Source organism: Podarcis gaigeae (assembly GCF_964106915.1).
Source record: "Podarcis gaigeae genome assembly, chromosome: 14".
NCBI classification, from domain to species: Eukaryota; Metazoa; Chordata; class Lepidosauria; order Squamata; family Lacertidae; genus Podarcis; species Podarcis gaigeae.
In genome coordinates this window covers 27,644,379-27,671,986 of record NC_139690.1, presented here as the reverse complement: position 1 = coordinate 27,671,986, position 27,608 = coordinate 27,644,379, and the positions used below count along the sequence as shown (strand labels likewise).

General features: G+C 44.4%; 1 protein-coding gene across 12 annotated transcripts in view; it reads left to right on the top strand.

Annotated features, from left to right (window-relative positions):
- The window catches only part of UACA (uveal autoantigen with coiled-coil domains and ankyrin repeats), a 51,247-nt gene that overhangs the window by 790 nt on the left and 22,849 nt on the right, over positions 1-27,608 (top strand). For 3 of the 12 annotated variants that reach the window (XM_083713054.1, XM_083713059.1, XM_083713064.1), the window contains exon 1: positions 6,880-7,042. The exons of 4 other annotated variants lie outside the window; for them this stretch is intronic. In XM_083713054.1, coding sequence (XP_083569180.1) covers positions 6,971-7,042 — 72 coding nt within the window. In that variant the 5' untranslated portion in view covers positions 6,880-6,970. Of the gene's footprint in view, positions 1-6,872; positions 7,043-22,551; positions 22,982-27,608 lie in introns of those variants that run through there. 5 more of the 12 variants (XM_083713056.1, XM_083713055.1, XM_083713058.1 and 2 more) reach the window with 4 other exon arrangements.

Genomic DNA, 27,608 nt, shown 5'->3' with positions numbered 1-27,608 from the left:
GATACTGCTGGAATGGCATACAAAGGATGAAGAAGTTAAATCAGTTATGATACAATGGGCCAGAGATTTTGGATATAATATACAATTTAATGATTGGATAAAACTATGGAATGAAAATATTAAATTTACTGCATGTACTACATTAAAGGAAAATGTTATGAAAATGATTTATAGATGGTATATTACACCGGTAAAACTTGCAAAAATGTATAAAACATGTAAGAAGTGTTGGAAATGTAAAGAAAACGATGGTACATTTTATCATATGTGGTGGGAATGTAAGAAAGTGAAGAGCTTCTGGGAGTTGGTATATAATGAATTGAAAAAAAATGTTGAAATATACATTTGTTAAGAAACCAGAGGCTTTTCTTTTAGGAATTATAGGAAATGAGATAAACAGAAAGGATTATAAACTTTTCCAATATGCAGTAATAGCGGCAAGAATATTACTGGCCCAGAAATGGAAACAGGAACAAGTACCAACATTGGAGGAGTGGAGAATGAAGCTGATGGACTATGCAGAACTTGATAAACTGACAGGGAAGATTAGATACCTACGAGACCAAAAGTTCATCGAGGACTGGGGAAAGTTAGTTGAGTACTGGGAATGTATAAGTGATAAAGAAATAACGTTAGTGGCATTTAAAGAAGCTCTGTAAAAACTTAAGAAATATGGAAAAAAAGAATAACAGATGTGGAAGGGTATATCAAAAGGCAATAGTAAATTTAGGAAATGTGTAATTAAAAAAGTTTAATTCGGATGATTGTCAGAGAGGCTGAAGGAAGTCCAAAAAATGAGAAAATCTGTGGAAGTTGTAATGTGGTGTGATATGTATTTCTTTTTTGACGGAAAATTATATATATACATATATATGGAAGGGGTCCCAAGGGTTGTCTAATCCAAGCCCCTGCACTGCAGGAATCACAGCTAAAGAATCCCTGGCAGGTGGCCACCCAACCTTTGCTTAGAAATCTCCAATGAAGGAGCATTTACACCTTCCAAGGTTGTCTGTTTCACTGTCAAACAGCTCTTACAATAGGCTGGGCTTGTTTTCATCATGTATTTCTACTTAAATCTTCTTAGAACTGGGATAGGGAACCTGTTGTTCTCTAGATGTTGCAGGACTCTGAAGCCCTCCTTATCTTTGTCCATTGGCTGTGTTAGCTGGGCTGATGGAAACTGGACTCCAGCAACCTCTGGAGGGCCATGGGTTCTGTCCCTGCCTGATTCAGATGCTGCGTTGGGGAGGCCAGAAGGTGTCCTGAAGCAGAGTCTGCATTTAAACCGGCGGGCACCAGGTTGACAAAGGCTGTTCTGTGCTACTTAAGAGTGTGAGCCTCAATTTGACACTGCTGCTAAAGTTCCCTTTCTGCTGGAGGAGATCAACAAGGAATCTGTACAGTGGCCTCATGCCACGACTGTGCAGACCACTCCTATGGCCAACACAAATGGTAAAACCGAGTGTTGGCAGCAGAGCAAGAGCGGATGTGGCCTTAGTTGGATTCCAGTTCTGAGCAAGGGTCAGTGCTGGCCCTGAGGGTAGCATCCTATTGCACTGTATTTGGAATACTGTGTGCAGTTCTGGTTGCCTTGCCTCAAAAAGGATATTGAAGAGTTAGAAAAAGTTCAGGAAAGGGCAACCCAAGTGATCAAGCGGAGGGAGCGACTGTCCTATGAAGAAAGGTTGCAGCATTTCAGCGTAGAGAGAAAAGGCGAGTAAGAGATAATAGGATAGAAGTTTATAAAATTGTGCATGGGATTGAATTAGAATAGAATATTCTAATATTCTAATGCATGGCATGGAGAAAGGGGATAGAGAAATGGTTTTTCTCCCTCTCTCATCTCACTAGAACTCGTGGACATCCAGTGATGCTGAATCAGCAAGCAGAATAATAGAACTGGAAGGTATCATCTCTATTCCAACCTCCTGCAATGCAGGAATCTTTTGTGCAATACAGGGCTCGACTCCATGGCCCCGAGGTCAACAGTCTCATGCTCTGCTGACTGACTGTTGGGAGATTTGGGATAGATACAAAGAAAGGACTTATTCACACAGTGCATACTTAAAGTTATTAAACTTGCTCCCACAGGAGGCGCTGATGGTCAGCAATGGCTTTAAAAGAGGAATGGGCAGATGCATGGAGAATAAGGCTATCAGTGACTACTAGCCATGATGGATCTGCTCCATCATGTTGGAGGCAGCAGCAAGGATTTTGAGTACCAGTTGCTGGAAACCTCAGGAAGTGAGGGGGCTCTTATGCCTGAATCCTGCTTGCGGGTTTCTTACAGGTGTTACAAATGTGGCTTTGCCGTACAACAGCATATGCAAGGTTGCAAGTGGGGAGGTTCTCCTACTGCTAAAAGGACATCTCCTCCACATTAACTGGTGCTTTGGGGCTATAGCAGCAAAGACACTCACTGCTTTGACGTTGGAGATAGAGCTAGGTGCCCTTCATCTCCATCAGCCCCAGCCTCCTACAGCTGTGCTGGGAGGGGCTGTTGGCAGTTGTAGTCCAAAATGCCTGGGGCGCCCCAGTTTGTGGAAGGGGGACAGTTCCCTCCCTTCCAACTCTTTCTTCAGGTTCTCATTAACACTTGAACTGTGCAAGGATGGATTACTGGCTGAAGTGTGCTAGGATAAGCTGGATAAGTGTCCCTGTGACTAAACCTTGGCTTGCACACTTCTTGTTGCTTATGACGGACCAATTTGCTCCTAATTCGTCCTGGTGGTGGTGGGGGGGAGAGAGGGCGCGAGGCCAGGGTGAACATAGTTGTGCCTTCTCAATGTCCAAACTGTAAAAGCATTTCCTCTGGACTCTGGAATCTTTCCTTCCAAATGCCACTGGCTTTCTAACTTGAGCAGCGGTGCAGGCTGCTTTCCATCCCGTTTGAAGGCAGATTTCAGGCAACAAGGGGGAAGGTTTTGACCCCAAAAGAGGAGCATGCCTCGGATTGTTGTGGCCATGTGTCACCCGGCAGGTTAAGTTTACAGCATGTCGTGCAATTGCCTTATTTGTATTGGACGAGGCAAAACAAACGAGGCAGGAGACGGGAGAGCTGTCTGGTATGTTCTTGATGCGCCCCAAACTACAAATAGCCCACAGTGGCGGGGTTGGGGGGGTGGAGGAGGAGGCATGGGGCATCTCAGCCACCAGCGTAGTGCTACTTTTAAAATGATAAATATCACGTCTGTAACCTCCTATAATTTTAGGTCACCCGCAAGCATGGCCTGAATTCCTAGCATGGGGGCAGGTATAAAATTAGAGGATTTATTTTCAGATTGTGGCCGCTCCGTTGGGGGTCTTGAATGCAGGGCTTTTCAGAAAGCTACACTCTGATCAAGGTTGGCGCTCAGTGATTTTATTGTCAAATCCTGGGAGGTTTAATATGGCAATAAATCTGCAAAAAAAAGTGGGGGGTCTTCCCCAAGCATCTTGTATTTAAAAAAACAACAACTTTTCTCCCCTTGTGCAGCACTTTAAAATTGAACAAACTGCATCTTGGCATGAATTGCAATTGCAGTTGGAGTAGTTGAGAGTAGGAACCCATCGCCAGGCCCTGTCTTTGCAATGATCATATTGTTTCCTTTTTTCTTTCTTGCATTTATACCTCACCTTTCCCCTCTAAGGATATCAAAGTGGCAGACATGGTTCTCCTCATTTCACTCCCACAACAACCCTGTGAGGTAGGTTAGGCTGAGATGGGGTTGCCAGACATACAGAATTTCCTGGACATAGCCAGAATACTGCAGTTGGAAGCAGTGTCTGGGCGGAAATCACTAAAATGTCCAGGAAAATCCAGATGTATGGCAACCAATGTCTGGAGTCTATATTTTGGTGATTTTCCTGAAATATGGCTCAAAAACTTCTTTTTTGAGATTTTGCAAAAAAAAAAAAAAAGGCTAAACAACTTTGGGCAATTTTTAACAAAAGTTCAACAACTTTTGTGTTCGGATTTTCACTTTTTGAAATACAGTGGTACCTCGAGTTAAGAACTTAATTCGTTCCGGAGGTCCATTCTTAACCTGAAACTGCTCTTAACCTGAAGCACCACTTTAGCACTGGCGCCACACAATTTTTGTTCTCATCCTGAAGCCCGAGGTTCTTAACCCGAGGTACTATCTCTGGGTTAGCAGAGTCTGTAACCTGAATCGTATGTAACCTGAAACATCTGTAACCAAAGGTACCACTGTATTGTAAAATTAGGCTGAGAGGTGTTCACGGGCCCAAGGTCACCCAGTTGAGAGCTTCATTGCTGAGTTGGGATTTGAACTCTGGTCTCCCGGATCCTCGTCTAACATTCTAACCACTATACCATACTGGTTCTAGCAAGAGGATTCTGTGAGTGCTCCCATGGTTTTTTGGGCCAGGCTTATCATGCATAATGCACCTCGTCTAGACACCTCTTGCTGGCACCAGTCTCTGCTTGTGCAAATAAATGGTTAGCAGCCTTTATGGCAAGGAGCTGCTGGCTATTCCTGTGCTCAGAACAGGAACTGTTTAGTGGCACGGAGAGATCTTGGAACATTCAGAGGGTTTGCAGCGATGGATTTGTAGCTTGTAAAGAACTCCAACCTCCCCCCATCCCAGCGGATTCTCTTGTCTCCTCCTGTTGCACAGACCTATGCTTGCAATTGCATGCTAGAATCATAGAAATGTAGTCGATGGGACCCCAGGGGCCATCTAGTTCAACCTGCTGCAGTGCAGGAATCACAGCTAAAGTATGAATGAGCACCGGCCCACCTGTGTACAGAGTCTTGTGGCAACTGAAGTGGATGCTCTCAAGGCAAAGCATCATGAGGCTTAGATGCGACAGACGGGCCCTGATAAGTCAGTTATGATCTAAGCTGTTCCCCGGGGTCTTGTCTCATTTTGCTAATGGCTTCATATTTTAGATTTCAGCTCCATATGTGACTTTAATTCTTCTGCATCAGCCTTCCCTAAGCAGCCAGCATGACCAGATGGAGCAAGCCTGTTTTCTGCTTCTCCAGAGGCTAGGGCACGTACCAGTGGATTCAAATGACAAGGAAGAAAATTCTGGCTTAGCATTAGGAAGAGCCTCCTTGATGGTAAGAACTGTTTGACAGTGGAATGGACCACGACTCTCCTTCCTTGGAAGGTTTTAATCAGAGGTTGAATGGACATCTGTCAGGTTTTATTTAGCTGTGATTCCTGTATTGCAGGGTGTTATACTAGATGACCCTTGGTACCTCTTCCAATTCTATGATTCACAGTCACTGCCTCTTTGACTCCTCTCCTTTGTCAGAAGCTCTCCAGCTGTGTGGAGATCCTGGTAGGGAGAGTGCCCAGGTGGAAGGGATCTGATGAAGCCTCTTGGGAGCTAAACTCCTCCTGCCTGCAGCATCTGTTCCCCGTCCCCCAGACATTAAGCTTCTCCCTTGGGATTCTTTCCTGAGCCCACATGGAAGGATCCTTTCTAACTGCAGTGTGGGGGGAAATTGGGTTTCTTTTCCCATGGTAAACAACCCTGATGAGATAGGCCATCAGATCTTGTGGAAAGCATTTAACCCTTTGGAAAGAGAAGCTGCAGCCCAGAAAGGACTAAGCATTTGCTCTGCATGCAGACAGTCCCTGCCATGCTGGTTTGTAGCCCAACACATCTGGAGGGCATCAGGCTGGATGAAGGCTGGGTTACATTAATGCCAATTCCAGCCAGCTGGCTGTCTTACCACAATGGGTACTATTGCAATCCAAGTAGGGTTATTGTCTGGAGCAGGGGACTGGCTCTTTCTGCATCTTCTCCCCCCCCCCCCACAAAACTTATTCCCATTGGGTACTCTGAAAAAAAATGTTTCCCTCCCTCCCTGTTAAAAGCCTCTTTTTGGGATGGGGTGGGGTCAGCACCCAGCCACCCATCCTTTTAAGAGCATAAGAAAAGCTGCCTGGATTGGGCCACTGGTCCATCTCGTCTAGCATCCTGTCCTCACAGTGGACAACCACATGCCTGTGGGAAACCCCAAAAGCCCTCTCCCCTCTTGTGGTTTTCAGCAATCAGTATTTAAAAGCATTTCTGCTGCCAACTCTGGCAGCAGAGAACAGCTTCCCCATCAATAGCTCTCTCCTCCATGAATTTGTCTAATTCTCTTTTAAAGCCATCTCGATTGGTGGCCACCCACTGCCACTTCAGGGACTGAGTTGCAGAGTTTAACCATGTGCTGTATTAATAAGTCTGCCCCCTTTGGCTATGCCCATCGTGGGCCTTGACCCATAACTATCAATAGCACTTGCACCCTTGCCCCATCGGCCTGTGGCTGGTGCCCTTTCAGGACCTAGGAAAGCCCTCCCTGCAAGGATGGCCATGCAGGCCACACAACCAGGCCTGCTCAGCTTCAGCAAGGTTAGTGGGGGTGGTTTTTTGGCAAATTTATTTATTTATCATTTTATAATGTATATAAAACAAGACGAAAAAAGATGAAAAACAAAACTATAAAATGGGCACGTAGAATGAGTTGGACATGAGTTAAAACAGCAAAGTCCAAGAAAAGATTGTCAACTTTATCAGATCTTAGCAACGCGAGCGTTCGATGCGCCACGGATTCCTGGCTATTTCGCCCGCGCTATGCCAGGCGCGGAGGGCAGCCCAACCTACCTCCCACCCGGGCGGCTGTAGCTGCCGCTCCTCCAGCGCAGGGTCCGCGCGGCCCTTTTTAAAGCTGCCCAGCCTCCCGCCTCCTCCCCGCCTAGGGGGCGTGGCCCCACAGGCACCTGGCCAGCCCCGCCCCTCTCCCGATCCAGGTACGGAGTCCTCGCTCTGGGAGCCGCTTGCCGAAAGAGACCAAGGAAGTCCCGCCCTTCTCCCGAGGATCCGCCTCCCCAATGGCTGCAGCGGGGGCCTGGCCGTCTCCCATTGGCCGGGTGTGGGTGGAGGGGCGGGGCGAGGAAAGGGGCGCCGGCGCCGAGCGTCGTCCCGTCCCGAAGTCTGAGGGGCAGCGGCGGCGGCAGTAACATCATGAAGAGCCTCAAGTCCCGCCTGAGGAAGCAGGAAGTGGCGGTGGCGGGAGGCGGTGGCAGCCTCGGGGGGGTGAGTGGCTGGGGGGGGAGGGCCAGGTGAGGAGGGCGCTGAGGGGGCGAGAGTGAGGGGCAGCCTCAGGCCAAGGGAGGGGGAGGGGCAAGTGGGGGCAGAGGGGTGGAAAGGGAAAGTGGGGAGAACTGGGGGGGGGGGGCTCTGGCATGCAGCTCCCGCCTTCCCAGGGGATACAGCGAGGTGGGTAGTTGGAGGGTCGTCTGGAGGAGGGAGGGAAATGGGGTAATGTGTGACCCACAAAACGGAATGGGGGGAGGGAGAACAGGAGCAGCAGCAAAGTCACGCTCTTCCTTGTTTTGACATATTTTTCTCAAAGCCCCCGCCCTCGCTCTCTTTTTTTTGTGGGGGAGGATGGAGATCCAAATCCCGAGGTAGGAAAGTTTTCGCCCTTAATCCAGTTGCCACAGATCTCTCTCTCCCTCCCTCCCTCCCTCTCTCTCACTGTTGCATGGGTTGCACTTTCCAGGGCAACGTAAGCTCTGCATTTGTTGTCACACACACACAAATAAAAAGCTGAATGAGTTTGGCCCTCCTCCTGATGCTGGTGCTGGCAGAATTTACGTGCAGTTGACAAGGCCTCCCCTGCATAGCGATCCTCTGCACTTGCTGAGCAAAGCTGAAATAGGAGCACCCAGGAAATGTTCTGTGAGAGCAAAAGAGATGGAAAGCTGCGTGTCATGTTTTTGAAAATAAGTTCATCTGGGAAACTGTTCAGCTGCTCCCGAAGTGAACTAAAAAGGCTTCTTGGTTAAACTGCTTCCCTTGGAAGTGAGTTGTTGAACACTTTGTGCATTCAATTCCCCCCCCCCCCCAAATGTGTTCAGAACTTTTTAAAAAAATATGGATACAGGCATGATGAACATCATCTTAATTAAGTTTGACATGACTTCACAAAAGATGAAGATTTATTGTATCTCAGCCCAAAGTGTATTGTTGTCATCCATCTTTCTCAAGGGACAATGGAGTGTGTCCCTGCTGGTGAAGTCAAACTGTTGCAGTAGTGTGTATGGTTGGAAGTAAGTTTCAATGCTTCCAGCCAGACATACTTCCAACTATGTAGATTTTGGACAACAGCCATAAAATGATTAATTATGCTTTCTTTGAATATACATTGGAAAGGGCCCTGTTCACTTAAGTTGTTTATTGGTCCTCAAACGTTTTTCGGCAAACCACTTAAGAAACTTTTTTTTGTTCTGTAAAGCAAAGCACATGTTTAACTAGTATTTTAATAACCAAAGTATTCTCTTTTCTAACGTGATGAATGTACCTGTTCTTGTGAACAAAAGTTATTTGAAGTTGGGTTTGTCAGTTGCAACATTTTTCCTGCTTCTGTATTTAGACGAGGTGGAGTGATGAAAATCCCATATTGCGCTAGTGCTGTTGTATGAAAATCATGGGCCATAGTCTGTTTAGTAATCTGGTCCCAGCTCTAAATGGTCTTGTCTGTCATCATAAAGAAGAAGAAATCCAGTAGTTCCACAGCTTTTCCCAGGACCACCTAAAGGGAGCTTGCAGTTCACCAGTGGTCTGTGACCACTGTTTGAGAACCTCTGATGTGTCTGATCCACAGGCCTGAATCCATTTGTGTGCCTATTACTTCACATTAACGTCTGTGGGAAGTGAAGTAAGCAGGCAGGTGAGGCAAACCTTGATGACTTCAGGGCAAGTACTGGAATTTCACGGTAGAGTTGTGTACCTGTTAATGACTTTGGTTGTCATCACAGTGACAAGACTCTGAGATACTTGACAAGATACATGCTAAATTAGTCATCCTTAATTTGGCATGTTGGAAAACCACACTCTTGTTACCAGGAAGGGAGCACCTCAGGGTGAATTCACATGGGGAGAGATTGAGGTTATGTGTTGTGTTGGGGTCTGAGAGGAAGGCACTGAATAATTTGTTTGAGGACTTCGTTGTTGGGTTTTTGATTTGATTGCAAGACAGATAATCTATAATTATTCCTTCATGCTCCATAACTATGGAGTGCGTCTCCTCCCTTCCAGTATTTTTCATTAGCTGCTGCTGGTGGCTGTCACACACCTTTAGTGTGCTGTGTTTGGTGTCAGTCTCTCCTTCAGTAAAATCTTCTCAAATTGTTGGTAGTCTTTGACCAATCCCCAGGAAATGATGCTCCCATTCATCATTGGAACAGCTTGATGCTGAGGCTTTGGAGCTGCTCATGTCACAGGGGAACTTTGCAGCTCTGTTGCTTTCTTGCTGTGAGGCAGCACATAGGTCCATGTCCAACCTCAGTTCTTTTTCCCTGCTGCTCTTATAAAATAGGAATAGAGCAACCTCTTTCACAAACTTGATGAAATGAATTCATTTCTCTTGCAAAAGGTGTTATATGACCTGCGGGTATATATGGTGGTATATAACTTCAATAAATAATAAGAAGTAATAATAATATGGAAATGAATGAAGGTGTGAAAATGGAACAAGGTGTATTGCCTCTGTACTGAAGTGCATTCATAATTAGAACATGTTTTTGCTTCTTGGTGTTATGGATTGTTAATATATGGGAGAAAAAGTGGTATTGAGATCCTTAACATTTAGGTGACTGTGATTGTGAAAGCAACAGTAGAGCTGAGCAAGCTACCCTCCCCACCGGCAACATGTTTTTTAGATTAAGACTTATGCATATACATACTAAGTTAAAATGAGGTATAAAACATATCAATCTCTATACTGAGGCAGAACCTTAAATGTTCATCAGATTATGGTCAGAGTAAAATAAAGCCACTTGTGCACCCTTGACCAAATCCCTTTCGGAAAGGTGATGGATGGCTTTTGGCAAGTTGTTGAAATTTGTGACTTTTAGAGTGAGTCAATAAATATGCTAGAGGGAGGAACTTTCTAACCTGCTCAGGGATCCTTAGGGTGAAGAGTGGATAATTAATTAAAAGAACTTGTGTACACACAAACTCGTTCTTTAGAGGCAGCTCATTTTTTAAATATTTTGCCAGACTTATTTTGCTATGGAACCTGTTGGTCAAGGCTGTTTTGACACATTCATGCCCACTGAACCATAGCTAGTGTAGACTCCAAATGGGTGGAATCTCCTTTGCCCATTATTAGCTTCCCTGACCACATACATCAGTCATTAGTGCTGTATCAGCTGTTTGGAAGAACAAATTCTTATTTACAAAAACTCATTTGCTTTGTTGTCTGGAAATTATTGCTGCTTGCCAATGGCATCCAGACCAATGCAAGCCAGTACTGTAGACATACAACCTGTACCATGAAATTAGACATTGTCTCAGCATTCTTTTCTTCAGACTTATCTCCTGTTTTGATTCAAATGTCGAAAATATGAGCACTTAAGGAGGGTGGCACTTTTTTTGTGTGTCTGCATGTTTTGCACATGAAACAGTGCTAGGTTGTGCCCATTGTGTGTTTGTGAGAACACATTTTGGATGTGTAAAGTGAGAAGATGAGGTGTGTAGGAAGTGCTTGGGTTTTGTTGCATTAGGAAGGTAATTCACTTATTTCGTAACATCTCAAGTCAAGCAACTCTTGCTCCAGCCTACTTTTGAATTTGGAATAGGCTGCAAACCAAGGAATCAAGTTGGCTCGCTACGCCTATTTTTGGCTAAAATGGATCCCTTCAAAAGGAAGGCGGACAGGGAAAAATTCAGAACTGTCATAAACCATATAAATGGTTGTAACTCTGATTTGATGAGGGCTAATGATTGACGTTGATATTCATGTAGGCAGAACTCAGAGCTTTGCCCATTGAGATGGTTGCTGAAAATCTGCATATACTCAGGACAGTGAAAGATGAAGTGTTGTGTGTTTAGGCCAGAAATGAGGAACACAGAGGACAAATTTGAGGAGGACAGTTTCCTCCTATAATATGCCAGCAACTCAGAGAAATGTAGCCTCTTCATCGCAATCGGACTTGGCAGTATGTGACTGCACACTGAAGTTAACCTTTCTGTCAGTTGCTGAACTTTGCTCCAAATGTAGATCTTCTTTCTGGGCAGTTTTTTTTAATCACAACTGGATTTTGCCCCATGAATTGTATCTTGTGGAAAAGTACTTTTTGAGACCCATGACTCCACCCGCCTGATACAGCCTTTACACAGCAGCAGAAGCAAGGAGGGGCTCTTGCTGTGTGAGTTTTCCATTTCATTGATCAGACTTTGGCTATTGCATGCTGCAATTTCTGCTGTGCTTGGATTAATTACTGGTCATAAGCTTGCATCACTCATTAATTAGCAACGTTGAGGCAATCCGAGGTCATTTGTGTCTGTAGTCATAGAAAGCCAGGCCCAGTGTGTAACTATGGGAATACTGTTATTACCTCCTCTTTTTGAAACAAAGATTCCCATTCTGTACTCCTTGAATTTAAAAGCAGCCTTCACATTAGCTGGCATGCTTGCTCCATGACGATATAAATATAATGTAACTGAGAAATAGGCAGTTTAGGTTTGTTTTGCCAGATTTACTACTTGCCTGCTACAACTTCAAGATCCACCAACCAGAGCTGGGTGCAAAAGATGGTTGGAAGAAAAGAACAGAGTGCCTCCAAGCATAGAAATTTCTTTTCAGTACCAGACTTGAGCTCCTTTCTGTCACACACACAAAATGCTGCTCCTAATTCACTTTCTTCATTTTGGCAGCCTAATTTGGGTGGGAAAGGTCCTTTTGTTATTGCTACTGGAGTCAGCAACCCATGTAGATCTTTTGCAAGTCTCCCAAGAGATCTACCAGTAGATCCAGCTCTGCCTTCTACTCACCCTTGATGTAATTTATTAAGTTTACAGTAATGCTGATCACAGCTCTGTTCTTAAATTTCCCCAGATCAGTTAGGGGTGGTGGGGTGGAGGCTGTGGAGTTGAATTGGGGCACAGGGTTATCAGCACATTCAGTGGGCAGCTTCCTTCCTTTGTTCAGATTTTGCATTCAACAAACAGCTTTGTGGAGACTCTGCTGACCCTTAATGTGATCAGATGAAAGGGGAAGGTGGCCCTTTTCTTGAGCTCAAACAGAATGCTGAGCATCTGATACTGGCTATTCTGTCAGCCTTAGCTTTCCTGCAAACAGTTTACATAGGTTTGCACTTTGGTTGCCATCCTGGTTTAAAACTTCTCGGAAGAGAGTAGCAGTTAAGGTGGTGGTGTTGTAGGAGGAGTTGCTTACTTCAAGGGCCAGAAACCTCATGCAATGGCCACACTCTTTGTAACACTGTTGTTGTTCTTTGTAACACCTGGGATTGGTTTTTATTTTCTTTTCTTAAAACAAGCCTCAGCAAAGTGTTTATTTTTTTGTTGTTTTGCTTCTGTGACATAAGCCACTTCAGTGTGATAGCAATAGTTTTCAAAAAAACAAATGTATGCTGATTCTTGCTTTAAATAAGATGGCATTAGAGGACTACCAATTCCCTATGAAACTGGAAACTTTCCATACAGTTTCATAGGAAGGGACATTACCATGTTGCATCAATCCTAGGGGAACTTGTGGCCCCATTTGCATCACAGATGGGAGCAGCTGCACACTTTCTAGCTGCTCCAAGCTATTTTTACCTGTAGGAGAAATAAACCATATGTTTTAAAGATGGATTTTGGACCACCTAGAATTTGGTGGAGCGTGGATTTCAGAGAGAGGCCATGTTCTAGTGTGCAACTCAGTCAGGAGTTGCAGGTCAAAAGAGCTAGCTGTGGAATGCAGACCACTGCACCCCCTTCCTCCAGTTCCTCCAGCATTCCCTACTCTGTGCTGCTCATGGGAATATGGATTTTATGCGGATATGTGTGGGGTCTTGATTGCTGTTGGCTGGATCAGTGATATTCTGTGCCAAATTGCATAGCTATTACTTTACTAACAAGTGATAGTGGACATAACCCTCCTTGTTCCAAACTCAGGAGTCTTAACCCAACTGAAGGCAGATCAGTGGCAGCTTCCCTGCAGAGTCCAGCGATTGCAGCCGAAGAGAATGTTGGCTTTTCAGCTTTGCTTAAAAGAACTGAGGAGATCTGCCAATGAACGAAATCATTATGGCCAAGTTGTCGATTTCTTCTTGGGAGTCTCAACTGAGTGTTGCAACGGCATGTTTCCATGCTTCAGAATTACTTCAGCATGCTCTATTGCTCAGAAGCATACTTTACTGAACTGTTTACTGATGTGTGTTTGTGTGTTTTTCATATATAGGGAGTGGACATTTATGCAACTTCTTCTGAGAAGAAAAATGTGTGCCTTGAATGAAATGCTATTAGTGGTTAAATGTGTCAAGACTTGCCTGTATTAATTACAGGGTGGAGGGTTAATCTAAAACCTGCTGTTCTACAGTTCTAGAGTACACTGTCAAGTCATTGCTCTTCCAGCAGGGGAGGGACCAGTGTTGCTCACTGGTGGAGCAGAACCTGCTTTGCATAGGGAAAGTCCCAGGTTCAGCCCCCCAACATCACGGCAGCCTGATGCCCTCCAGATGTTTTGGAATAGGACTCCCGTATTCATGCTGGCTGGAGAGTTGTAATCCAAAACTCCTGGAGGGCACCAGATTAAGGAATGCTGATCCACAGTGAAAAACTGCCTTAGGTCGCACAGTTGGCAATGACTTTCCTCTACTTGAGAACCCTGCTAGCCAGAGAAGATGATACAGGCCTGACTTCCTGTAGGGCAGTTTTGTACACTCAGTGGATAGCTGCAGGCTTAGGCCTGTGATTCTTTGGCCTGCGCTTGCACTACATTCAGGTTTACCTGACTATTGCATAGGGATGTAAGGCGGCAGCCATCTCCATCCTGTCCTGCATTCATTGCAACAACAATAAAAATAATAAAAATAAATGTAGTAAATTGCATTTATAGCCCACCTTTTTCCTCCAATAAGCTCAAGGTGGCATACATAGTTCTTTCTCCAAGTCCTCATTTAATCCGCACAACAACCCTGTGAGGTACGTTAGACTGAGAGGCAGTGACTGGCCCAATAAGCACTGTTTCTATTCCACTACAACTCTGCTTCCACTAAAACCTACTTTATTCATCTTGCTGCCAGCTGTGGCTGAAATCCACACAATTTCAGTCCATGTCAATGGAAGTAAAATGTCAAAAACAATTCAGGGAATAATGCAATTTAAGTAATGTTTGTGGGTTTAAAAGACAGCCCTAGCGAAAATGACTCCTATTTGCTTGCATGATTTTCAGTCCTGACCTCTTACAAACATGCACATTGTGGAAATTCTCTTAACTTTCCTACTTTTGAGTGAGGCTCTTAGGTTGGATTGCTTGCATTAGTATTCCAGCCTGCGCAAATCACAGGCACCTCCAAATCTGTCAGCTAAGCTCTGCTGGCTTTCCTTTGAAAGGGATATTTCCATTTCGTCTTTCTATTTCATAATCGGAAATGAAGCACTCGTGCCAGTGTGAGTGATGGCATGTAAACATCAGCTGGATTTAATTTTGTTTGTCCCTCAGACTGTGTGTAAGATTGGGGGGGTGCCTGTATATGGAGGTGGCAGTGGGGTCCTGTTTCTTTCCAAACTAAACATAAGCTTCAAACTCCTTTTTCTTGTGGGAAGAGTAGAAGTGTCTGAAAGTGCTTCCTCTTGTTGCTTTTGTGGGTGTTTGCTTGGAATTTATTCTACCCTCGAGAAACCATTTCATAACTGATGGCATACTGTCCTTATTCATTAAGGTGCCACAAGACTTATTCCTTCCACCCCACTTTGGTGAAGACACTGACATTTGCAAAACACACACTTTATGAGCTGGGCAATTAAACTGAGAAAGCTGCCAGCTAATTGAGAAGGAGCAGGCTGTCCCTCCCACATGTAACAGGAAGGTCAGTCTCTTCCTGTGATGTTTTAATCTTTCTGGAATGCTCTCCTCCTTTGGCTAAATCGTGAGTTAGTGTGAATGTAGCTTTAATGATAAGAAAAAAGCAGTTCCCCAAATATTTTTCCAAGGGGACGTGTCTATCCTGGGTGAGGCAGGCTTGAGTTTGAAGAAACTTCATGGGAGAGTTTTAGTTCATTCTCAGGATCTGATGCCTATTTTTCCAGATGTGTAAGCAAATTTTCCTCAAGGCCAATTGGCTTGTGACCCTTCCATTTCCTCCCCACCCCTCCTTCCGTGTCCACTTGTAAAGATTTACTCATTTGCTTAAACCATTCTGGATTTATCTGCCCTGCAAACACCTTGGTGTGGTGTAGTTCAGGCATTGCCAAGCTGGTGCCCTCCAGATCTTTTGTAACCACAATTCCCACCAGCTGTTGTACAAAACATCTGGAGGGAGCCAGCTTCACGAAGGCTGGTATAGCTTGTTCATCCCTCATCTCCACTTGTGGCACAGTCTAGGACTATATGGGTTGTATTCAGGTCCTAACCTAAGTTATTAACTTCAGAGAGTCTAGTCTGAAAAGAACTAGCATGGAATATCACAGTATCTGTTTAACTGTCAGTGATGCTGACATATTGAGGACCATGTATTGGGACTCCAAGCAGTTTGGCTAACTGTGCCCAGTTGCTGCTATGCCAATGACGTCCCCACTGCCCCAGTTTACCCCCAAATTCTCAGAATTGTTGCTACTGTATGCAGACTTGTGACTTAAAGAGCAAATCTGTTCTTAGATACACTTCTCAGAAAAATATTTATTTTTGTGAGTAATGTTGGTATCCAATATGTTGCTTGCAGTGGTGTGCGGTGATTTTTTTTGTAGGGGAACAGTTAAGGCCAGAGGTGTCAGCTTGCAAGGACAATTGTGGGGATGGGAGGACTGGGACGACAATGTGCACATGAGCGATGTTGCACACATGAGCATCGTACCTCCCTCCCTAAGCCAGGCAGAAGCTTCCCAGGCTTTGGGAAGAGATGCCACGGGAATATTTAGGGAACTAGCCTAGTCCCCTGACTGCACCCCACTGGTCACTTGATAGTATTAAAGCTATTATGTTAAATGAGGTAATGACAGACAGTATAGCAGAGGAAAACCCATAGAGGAAGAGCCATCTGCCTTGCGTGTAGCAGGTCCCAGGTTCATTCCCCAGCAGCTTTTCTAGGTAGGACTGTGAAAGACCCCATTCTGAAACCCTGGAGAGCTGCTGCCAGCCAGTGTGAACAAAACTGAGCTAGATGGACCAATGGTCTGACTCAGTATATGGCAGCTTCCTATGTTTTCCCCATGAGGAAGGCAAACGACCAGCAGTAGGTGGGGTCTACTGGAAATCATGACTGGTTGTGTTTATGATAAAGAAATGTGTCTGGACTGAGTGCTGTGTGTGTTTCTGCATGGCTTCCAGAGTGTCATCAAGGTGGGGTGCCATCTACAGAGGCACTCGCTTTGGCAGGTAGCCCGTTTTAAAATAAAAGCTGCTGTGTGGTTGGAAGCCTGTGCCTCTGTGTGTCTTGGCAGGAGAATCACTAGTGTTGCTGTTCTCGTGCTACAAGTCCGGGCCATGAGGCAGGAAGAAGCAACAAGGGGAGGGTGTGTGTGTGTAAACAAACAACCACTAATTTCACATGAGCATCTGTGGCAAAAACAACGGTAGAGGGAGAGATCTTGATGGCCCACATACACACTTTATACTGAGTTCCCCTTTGGCAGCAAATGCTGCTTAAGGATGAATAGTTGGGGAAAGGCGTGGTTACCAAATGCATGAGTTTGGGACCCCCTGCTGCTAATTCTTTCTGTGTGTAGTCTGGCATCATGTGAGGCAGGCTAGGGACATGCATAAACAAGTTAAACAAGTACAGCCAGTGCATTTGGGGAACCAGTGTGGTGCAGTGATTGGACAAGGGTTCAAATCCATGCTCATCCGTGAAGCTCACTGTCTTGCAACCTCACCTTCCTCACAGGGCTGTTGTGATTATAAAATGGGGAGGAAGAGAACCTTAAGCTCCTTGGAGGGATGATGGGGTGGAAATGGAATGAATCAATTTAGCAAATTTCCAAATGAAGAACCTTGGGAATAGTGAGTTTCAAAATGCATGGAAGCATTCCATCAGATCTCAGTGAATTCCCAATCTTTGATACAAACAGTGGCATTTGTCAGTATGGCTAGTTCTAGTCAATTCCCACTATTATTTGAATATTCTTGATTCGGGTTGCACCTTGTATATATTTCCTTATGCTGATATCCTATTCCCTCTACCCACCCTAGAACCCAAGGTATGCCTGCAGTTCCCAAGTAGTCTCCCATCCAGGAACTGACCAGAACCGGACCTGCTTAGCTTCAGCAAGGGGCCATGTAATGTTCCTCCCTGCATATTGACATCAGACAGGTGCCTTCATTGTATTCCTTCAGTGCCTGCTTAAAACTCTTTTGTTTTGGCAAGCCTTTCCAGAAATATAGAAGTTACATCTGTTTTAATATCATTTTAGCTAGTATGGAACTTAAGCCTCTTTTAAATATTTTTAATACCTATTTTAAACTTTTTTTATAGATGATTTAAATGCTTAATTTTATTTGGTTGTAAACTATTAGAGGTTTGAGTCCCCTCCCACTGAATCAAGTAGGATGTACATTCTGTTTAATAATAAATATGTTGGAGATTTGGGGTATGATTTATTAAATGTTACCCCGAAAATAAGTTCCCTGACAGACTTCATTGTAAGCCCTTGAGTACTCATGTTCTACTCATTCCTAGGTCATGTTGCTCAGCCTGATTTAGGATTTTATTGTGTTTGGATAATGTGTGTCTTGTTAGACTGGCTGCCTGGGTGTGATCAGAAGACAGAACAGTAATATGTTTAATAAAATTGAATCTGAATTTTTGCTTAAATTTGCAAAGCTGATGAAAAGAGAGGGCTTTGAGGGCAAGAGGTCATTGAAGAGATTAGCACACGGGCTTTAGTTACTTGAGATCCCACAGAATGCCACTTTTATCAGTTATCTGTTTAATCATCCTGACCTTGTAGAGACTATCGGCTCCTTGGCCCAGGATTGTGGGAGTCTGATGTCTCTTACAGGAACTCTGAAAGTAACTCAGTTTAAAAGAAACTTAATCAGTTGTGGAATTCACAGGGCAGTGAGTGACTGGAAGAGAGAATTACAGAGTAAGAAGTTCACTATGTATCTTTCATAGAAATCCCTGGAATAATCTGGGAATGTCCCATGATTCTCCTGTTTACAGTTGTTCCACTTAAGAGTTTCCAGCATTAGAATTGTCCCCTGGGCAATTTCTGGTGCAGGGGCTAATAACTTGGTGCCAGGATACATTCCAGTTGCAGAGTTTTGAATAACATGCAGTGAGCAAAAACCTGATTCTGAAGTGTGGTCTAATCCTTGGAACAATGTGGTGGCAAAGCATAAGTACCACCACTTAAGCCAAAAATCCCATAAAAATATATCAAAACATTAGTGTGACTTAATTGTGAAGCAGATTATGCTTCTTACTACTTTTGCGGATTTTTGTGACATAGAAACACGCACGGTGGTGGACGCTTCTTCATTTGAGGTTTTTCAACAGAGGTTAAATGGCCATCACTTAGGGATTGTTTAGCTGTGTGATCCCTGCATTGCAGGGGGTTGGACTAGATGACCCTTGGGGTCCCTTCCAACACTTCAGTTCTGTGATTATATAAGGTTCCATTGGAATTGGAGCTGTAACAGTGCTCAGTGTATGTGGCTCAGAGATAAATGATTGTGACAGAGGAATAGAGCAAGAGATTTCAGTTTTCAAATACTATAAGAGGACTTCAGAAGCCCTCGCCAAGTAGCTCCTTTTGACTGGGGTGCATCTGTGTTGGGGCTTTTTCTGAGAGGGAGACCTCTCATTACTTTAACTGCAGGCCAGAAATTTACACTTGATTGGGTATGCGGAGTTTACACTTCTGTTGTCACCCTTTTCTTTTGGCATTCAGTGATCACCACCATCTCTCATTTGGCATGAGTCATTAACTGCAAGAGAGATCACCTTACCAGTCCAGTTGGTAAGCCTTGTAAGGCAGGTGCTGTTTTTCTCAAGTTGAGAGCAAATGCTGAGGATTTATTAGCCTGTGGCCAGCTCCATTTGTAAGAGAACTTGACAAAAACTTGAGTTCTGCAGAATGAAAGAAGAAATGGGTCCTGTCTAGTGGCGGCCTTGATCCTCGCTGCTTGGATAATCTAGAAACTGGAAAACCTCAAACTCCTTAGAAGCAGCAGAAACTATTATTAGCCTTTATTGCTGGTAGCACCCAGTGATTCCAATTCTCTGTGTTCACAGCAGCTGTATGCCCTTTCCGCTGGTAATTTAAGAACATCCTGTCTCATTTTACCCTGATCTGCAGGAGTAATCCGTGCTCTTGGTACATTACATACCACAAACGCCTCTTTCTACCTTTACTGCAAGGTACTGTAAGTCTTTTAATATGTAGGCTCTCAAAAACCAAACAGGTTAGGAAGGATTTACCCCTTTTAAACAACAGGAGCTGCATTGGATGTATTGTGGGTGCCTGCAAAACTTTATAATCTGTTTCATGTTAGCTTTTGGTGCATAGCTGTCAACTTTTCCCTTTTCTTGCAAGGAATCCTATTCGGAATAATCGAATTTCCCTTAAAGGGAATAGTTGACCGCTATGTTGGTGATATGACATGTTCTAAGATCATAAATTTGTAGCATTGGAAGGGACCCTAAGGATCATCCAACCCCTTGGCGAATAGACATTCCGTTGTGGCGACTGTGACCTTAGTTTAAGGTATACCTAGCTTGTATACCTGAGTTTCTAACACTGCTTATATATAGTATAAATGTATAGCATTGTCAGCAGTTAGGATTTTCTGTGTTATTATTATCTTTAAATCTCACTCTCTTCAAAAAGAAGCTGAAAATGTCTAACAGTAATAAAAGCAACAAAACAACTGGCAGAAAAGAAACAGCAGCAGAATAATGCTTTGTCAAGCATTAAAAGGAGAATAAACCCACCAGCAGGAGTGAGGTGGTTTCAGTAACTAACTGTCTTAGGAGTAAGCTCCATTGGACGTGGTAGTTAAAAGCCTTTTTAAACAAGACTAATGACCTCCTTCACATTTTTCAGGCTTGAGTGGTTAAAGAACTTAAACTTGCAGGAGACTTGCAACTTGGGCTGTATTCTGGTCAGGATGAGGCATGTCTTAGGATTTATCCCTCACCTCCCAAAAAATCACTGCCTTGGTCTGCAGCAATTCCTTTACTCCTTATTCCCATTACACTGTGTCTGGTTTATCTATCCTGCAGACCTTCTTCACTCCTCTCACTATAAATATTCCTTGTGTTCTTTATTCTGGCCTACAGGAACCTGATTCAACCTCATTTTTCAATCCAAGCATCTTGCTTCCACCAGCCCAGGATTCAAAAATCCATACAACTGGAATCGGGTTTGAGGTTATTTAGTCAACAACCATTTGCACAGCTGAGGTTCCGTATTTCTAAATGTTATTCACAGTCATTAATACAGCTAATACCATAAAACTTCCAAAAATAAACATGTGAATATCATGAAGACCACATTGAGACTATCACAAAAAATCATTATCAGACACACACACACACACACACACACACACACACACAGACACACAGACCACCCACTCAAATAAAGCAGAAAAGACGTGAGTACGTAATTTCACCCCAGAAGGGATATTTAATCATGTATTTATTTAGGAGCACGGGCAGTGGGAATGAGTTTATGGAACCAAAGTGGCAAAGAGCCCACCATTTCCTTGGGAGTATAATATTTTTCACCAGGTTGGAACCTGGATGTTAAATTCATTTGGCACCTGCTGTAGGCAGAAGGAAGCAAGATATAATGTGGCAAGTCAGGTAAACAACTTATTTTTAAGATCTTTGAATCTAGTTTAATTTGCCCGTGAACTTTCTTAACATTATAAACCCAAATTGTGGTGGATTTACAAAATGACTTGCTGGTCCCGTTCATAACCATTTCAGTTTCATTTTTCTTGGAATGTTGTTTTCGTGAGGAAAAGCTGCTGGGTTGTACAGCTGGTTTCCTAGAATATACCGTTTTCCAAGTTCACTCTAATGTTAAAGCAGGAAGCAGAAAGCAATTCAGCTTCTACTTTCCAGCATTATGAGAAGTGGATGCACTTCTGCCTTGCCAGGGAAGCGAGTTCAATTGTTGAAAATGACCAACAACCTTTGCAACAATGCAGTTTTGCATGGGTGGAATGGAGGCTGAGGGAAGCGTTGGTTGAGGCCAACAGTTCGCCTGTGTTTTGCATCGCCAGATCCAAGGCCAACAATTCATCCATGTCTCCAAGTGTTTTTGACATCAAGTATGCATACATACCCACTCAGGAAAACGGAGCAGTAATGTTAGCTCACCTGCCCATACCTGGTAGATCTCCTGAGTACTGCTGCAGTCTCTCGAATGTTATTTCTTTGGTGCAGCTTATCTGAGCCCAAGCACTGAGGCAAACCAAAGAAGCTGTCAATGGCTGCTCCCAGCTTTGAATCACTCAGCATCATCAGAGTGGTATCAATGCAAGACCTTATTTAGGCAAGCATTTTGTGACTGGGAATGAGTGAGGGGATCCTTCTATTTTAAAATGCTGAATGTTGTTGTCCATGATTCTTTTATGGGGGTGTGGGGGAAGGAGGAACTGGAGTTTGCCTATTGAATGGACAAATGTCCTCTGGTAGACCACCAACTGACCTCTGAGCCACCATTAGAACTTTCTAAGAAGGGTCACCTCAGCAAATTGTATTTTCAGTCCCTCTGTCTTAATAGTCTGGAGGGCTCTCCCCCCCCCCCCCCCGCATATTTCATGGGCTCCCTTTGGACCATTTGATCTGGAAGATTCAAAGCTGGTGTCATCCAACTGTGCTAAAGATGGCATTTTAAGAGTGTGCCTTCCTTGTTAAAACTGAAAAGGAGAAAAGGGAGCACTGCATCCCTAGCCCTGTTAATCACTGTGTTGTCTATTTGATGGTTTGACAAACCTCCATGGGGCTTCTCAACTAGCCAGCAAGGAGACAGCCTGGCAGCAAAAGTAAACTGAAACCTCCTTGGCTTTCAGAATGGGGTCCGTGCTTGTAAAAGGAGAGTTCTTTTTATTTATTTAATTTTTTTTAGAAAAGCAGGGGCACGTGTGTCTTCTAAATAAACATCTGAGATGCTTTTGTCAAAATAGACTCTTGCATTCCTCTCTGCTGGACGCAGTCATATGATTACAAAGCCGCGATCGGCTCTTAAGCTGTTGGGAGCCCGTACTGGTTAATGACAGGGGTCCCTGGTAGAACTGATCATGCCCTATTTTACAGTGGCTTAGTTTCCCTTGGAAAGTGTCACTTGAAAGCTAATTGGGCACAACATACTGCATTTGCTTCTTAGAGGGAGTGCAGCACCTGGGTCAGTAGCACATGTCGCCCGCTCGTGGTGTGAGCAGTTTGTGCACATTCTTGCCTCTCTGGCCGGCAGCGGCCGTCACGTATTACTCACCGGTTGAGCATGCACTGGATATATTATTAGCTATTTCTTTCGATCGCTCAGCTATCAAGTACCGGGCAAATCAAAAAATAGCTCTGGACTGGTGTGAGACTGTCTGCATATTGTTTACAGGATATTTTGGAGCGGGGCAATATTTACTGTGTCTGAACTGCAGAGGCAGTAGTTGGCGCTACGGCGCAGGAGGAGTGAAAACAAAAGCCACGTTGGTGTTGGGCATCCCCCTCCTCCAGTGCCAGGCGGGGGCAGCTGCAGCAGTTAGCATAGCCCGCTGGAAGGGACGGTGCCACTTGGCACAGCCCTGCCCCTAGAAGCTGCCCAGTTGTCTTCTCAAGAGTGATGAAGTCTGAAGAAGACCCCGAAGACGGAGACAGCATGTCAGGGGATCCGAGCTAAGGGAAGAAGGACCAAGATGAATGCAGAAGGGCAGCAGAAATTCAGGTTGCACTGGGCAGCCCCCTTGGACTCTGGCTGTAGCTGAATGTCGGGTTTGCTGTTCACTCTTGGCAGCCAGGACTCGGGAACTCTAGAATGAGTTGCTGGTTTTCCTGTGCCCTTAAAAACACAGTAGGTATCGTCTTACGGCAGAGCAGCTTCCAACTTTTTGCCACAGCTTGCATTGTTCCTTCTCAATGTGGCCTGAATTGCAGCATTTGCTTGTTGTAGTATTCTTTCCGCTTAGAACTCTTTGTGAGAATTTCTCTTAATTTACGCCTTTTTGTGCAGTAAGTACAGCAGGTGAATTGAAGAGATGGATGATCTCGGTGCTGCACTCTTTATGGTAGATTTCTGTTCAGAAGGAGTTGCTGGGCTTCTAATGTTTGAAATCCTTTAAATTGTAATCCTGTTGTCTTTATATCCCACCTTTATTCCATCTTGGAAGCTTACACCTGTGACAGACACACTGTTTGCAGCCCTCCAGGTATTTGCTTTGAGAGGAGCTTCTATTGGTGTATTTACCGTATCTGTTTAACTGTAACTGGGAATGTTTGACCAAACCATTCTAGTTATTCTATATACTTAGCATGCTGGAACACTTGTGGGCTCTTAAGTTTTCAATGAAAGGAAATATTAATTGCCTAAACTTAAAAATGTCAAGTATGCTTAGGGAATGGGTAGAGGTCAAAAGCATTTATTTCAGTTCCTGGAAAGGGATGCATCACTTCTGCGTTTGCACCAGCACTGCCCAGCATATTTTTATGCTAGGTAGAAATGCTTGCCATTGAGAATTCTGCTAGTTTGTCAATGACACAGATGTGCAGGAATATAGAAAGTGAAGAGACTGAAATGGTGCTTCCAGTTGCTTTCTTCTTTTTGAAATGTGCCTGCTTGGGATTCCTTGAAAAGATTTATCAGGCTTTTTCAAAGTCAAATAGGACTTGATTTCTGCTGCAAGTGCTTGGTCCCAATCCTAAAATAGAGAATGTGGGCACTTGTATTGGTATTTAGCTCCTCAGGTGTTTGCCATTTCTTCCCTGTAGGTGGTCCAGGTGAGGCTGTTTCTTCCCCATCCAAACTGAGTTGCGGCTTTAGCGTCACAGTGGTGGTGGTATTTGAGAATTTTCTGGGAGAGCATTTGCAGGCAAGAATTGGCCACCTGGGAACAGCTTAAGTGCCACTCATCTGCTGATGCTTCCCTGCAAATGCCCCCGTCACCCCCAAAATCACATGCATTAAAATCAGTGTAACATAAGCATCCTTAATTCCATGCTTGTTTCTTTTGAAATGTCTTGTTTGGCCTTCAGATGCTGGATGTTTTGATGACTCCAGAAAGGGTTCAGTAGGTCAGTGGTGCTGCCTTTGCTCCTTTGAAGAGCCCTAGAAGGGAGCGGCTGAAGACTGAAGGGCTGAGAGATGAAAGCAGGCTCGCCCCATACCACTATAATCCCATACAGGCCAGAATTAGCCGTGGGATAATCAAATATGACGTCCATTGGCTTTTGTGCAGTTTTTGTCTACTGACTTGGAGAAAATGCAAATGTGGAGTCCTGCTGCGGCCCCAATTCTAGATGGAAAGGTATACCTGGACATGCAGACCAACTTGTGGGTCACTGTGCCCTCAAATATGCCTTTCTGAAGCTGTTGATACCAAGGGGATATTTGTGTGCACAACTTTTTAAATCTGATTGCTGGGAGGTGAAAGATTTAAATATTGTTGTTCATAGATTTTTTAAACTACTGTTGCACATTGGAAATAGGGCTGTGCAATAAATACCAGTATTGAAATAACATCACAATATATATCGAGATATCGTGATATTTAGCTGGTGATATATTGTGATGTTGAAAACCAGATATCGCCCAGCCCTAATTGGAAGTAGCTTCTTATTTGCAAGGTAATGAGTTGAGCAAAGCCTGGTCTATATGTACGGTACATGGAACAAGGTAGTTTGGTGGGCCATTGAATGGCAACATGTATTTGGAAGCTTCCTGCATGTAGAAAGCTAGCACATCGGGGGTGGGGGGGAAGTGGCTAGAATTTTCTCCCTGCTGGTACCAGTTTAGCGTTTGCTGCTGGTATGGCAACTGCTGTTTCTCCCTCTGGTAATGGATTTCCTGCTAGCTAGTGGGGCGCATACCCAAATTGTGCTACTGTGGTTTCGTGACACTACAGACAGAAACATGATACCCTGCTTTGGAATGCAGTTGCTTGCTGTGTAGTGGGAGGCAAATAAAATGAAATAAAATTATTGCTTCCACATTCATTTGGGTCACTTTGCAAGTTGTCTTTCCGTAGAAATGACTGGAAAAAAGCAGGTGCCTTTCAGCGTTTGAATGACACTACGGATTGCACTTTCTCTCTCTTTTTGTGGTCTAGGTGTGCCTGCCAGGAAGCTGCAGTGGGCATTAGTTTTGGCTTCTTCTGTACATTTCCAGAGCAAACCACACATGCTGCCATCCATAGGCAGGAAGATACTGCTTTCATTTCAGGCAGAGATTTAATCTGCAGCTTGAGAAGAATAACACATGAAATAGGCCCACACCCAGTTGAGATGGGAAGTGGGAGAACCTCAAAAACAACACATTCCTGTGCAGTTCAAATGTAGCCATTATCCTTTGAGTAGAAATGCAAGCCTTTTGCAAGAAAGGAGGACTTGGGCGTTGGTGGGCTGAAGAGAGTGTTTTGGATTGCAATACTTTTTCTTTCTGTCTATCTTGAAAGCAAGAAATGCCAACTAGGGTGGAGAACCTTGTTTCTATTCTGAGAAGGCACCGAGGTGGCCTCACTGGAAATCCAAACAGAATGCTCCTGGCAATTAAACCAGAGCAAGGAGGCTCTGGAAACAGAAAGAGCCTCTTGATGGTTAAACTGGTGTGCAAGTGATATCATAGACTCCTTCTGTTTTAGAAGAACTGTAATTAGTTCTACCGGAAGCTAGAATTCTCTTACAGTCAAAGGAATAGAGGAAAAAGTTGTTTTGTGGGAGGTCTGGCTTATTATCCTATTCATTCATTCATTCATTCATTCATTCATTTGCATTTATATCCCATTTTTCCTCCAAGGAGCTCAAGGTGGTATACATAGTTCTCCTCCTCATTAAATCCCCCCAACAACCCTCATGACTCCAGCAACTAACTGAAGGGCCACTGATCTTCCCCAGCTCTGACCTAGCACATTGCCAGCTGTGGCAGGCAGCAACTCTCCATGATCTTGGGCAGGAAGATGCTTTTCCTATCAGCTTCTATCTACACCAGGGATGGTGAATTGCCAGCCTTCAGGCTGGGTGCAATGAAGGCCCTGGGCCCTCCCCATACCACCTGAAATCTCCCTCCTTACCGCCTCTCTCCACCCCCCCCCACTGCCCTTAGAAGCAATAGAATTTGGTGGTGAGCATTTTCAAAGTGGGTTGCAGCTGGGAAGCGTTGACTGTCTTCTCTCCAGCTGTGACCCCTCTACTGAAAACTTCCTCTGCACCAGAATTAGGCTTGGAAAAAACCTATTTAGTGCATGAGAGAGTTTTAAGTGTGAGTGCATGTGTATATGTATAGAATTAGTTGTAACTGGGGTGATTGTTTATTTTTTACATTTATATCCCACCTTTTTCTCCCCTGGAACTCAAGGTGACTTATGTGGTTCTCCCCCTCCTCGTTCAATCCTCACAGCAACCCTGTGAGGTAGGCTAGGATGAGAGTGAGTGACTGGCCCAAGGACACCCAGCAAGCTTCAAGGCTGAGTGCAGACTTGAACCCCCTACTCCCAGGTCCAGCATTAACCACTGCACCACCACTGGCTTGGGGTGTGTGCTATGTAAAATTCAGTTCAAAAAAGAAAGCCTTGTTGAAGCCTAACTGTGTTTGCAGGAGAGGCGATCTTTCTGGAGAGAGTGCAGTGAGGGTGGTTGGCTGGAGGGCTAACTTTGCCTCCCCAGCTGAAGTCTGCAAGAAGGTCACCTCTCCCCTCTAGCTATTAGGCTTGGAAAAGCCAAAACACTCCCCACACCAAGCCTGATTGTGTTTAATGTAACCCATTCCTCTGATCGTTGTTTAAAGTGAAGCTGCTCATTGAGCTGAGACCTTCTGCATCTCTAAGCACATTCAAATATACAGTGGTGCCCCGCAAGACGAATGCCTCGCAAGACGAAAAACCCGCTAGACGAAAGGGTTTTCCGTTTTTGGAGGCGCTTCGCTAAACGAATTTCTCTATGGGGTTGCTTCGCAAGACGAAAAAATCTTGCGAGTTCCCGCGTTTTTTTCTCGCTTTTTTCTGCCCTTTCCCTAAGCGCTAAGCCGCTTATCAGCTGTTCCGCTGATAAGCCGCTTCTCAGCTGATCGCTAAAAGCCGCTAGACCGCTAATAGCGCTAATCCGCTAAGCTGTCAATGGGCTTGCTTCGCAAGACGAAAAAACCGCTAGACGAAGAGAATCACGGAACGGATTAATTTCGTCTTGCGAGGCACCACTGTACATTGAACTGCAGAAAGGTGCTGCAAATATCCTATTATCTTATTTTCTGAGAATAACATTGCATGCCAGTAAATAATGGGATGCAAAAGGCATGAATCCTTCATGGTTTTCTCAGTGTTTGGATTTTTCTTAAGTACTTCCCGTATTAAACTGACACAATAATATGTGAAACCAAGCTCCTTCAGTTTTTTGTTTTGTTAAAGCCCAGAAGCAGCTTTCCTTGGCTTCCGTTTCTTAAGGGATTTTCCCTTCCAGCTACATGGATGGCAGATGAATAACACTTCTCCCCC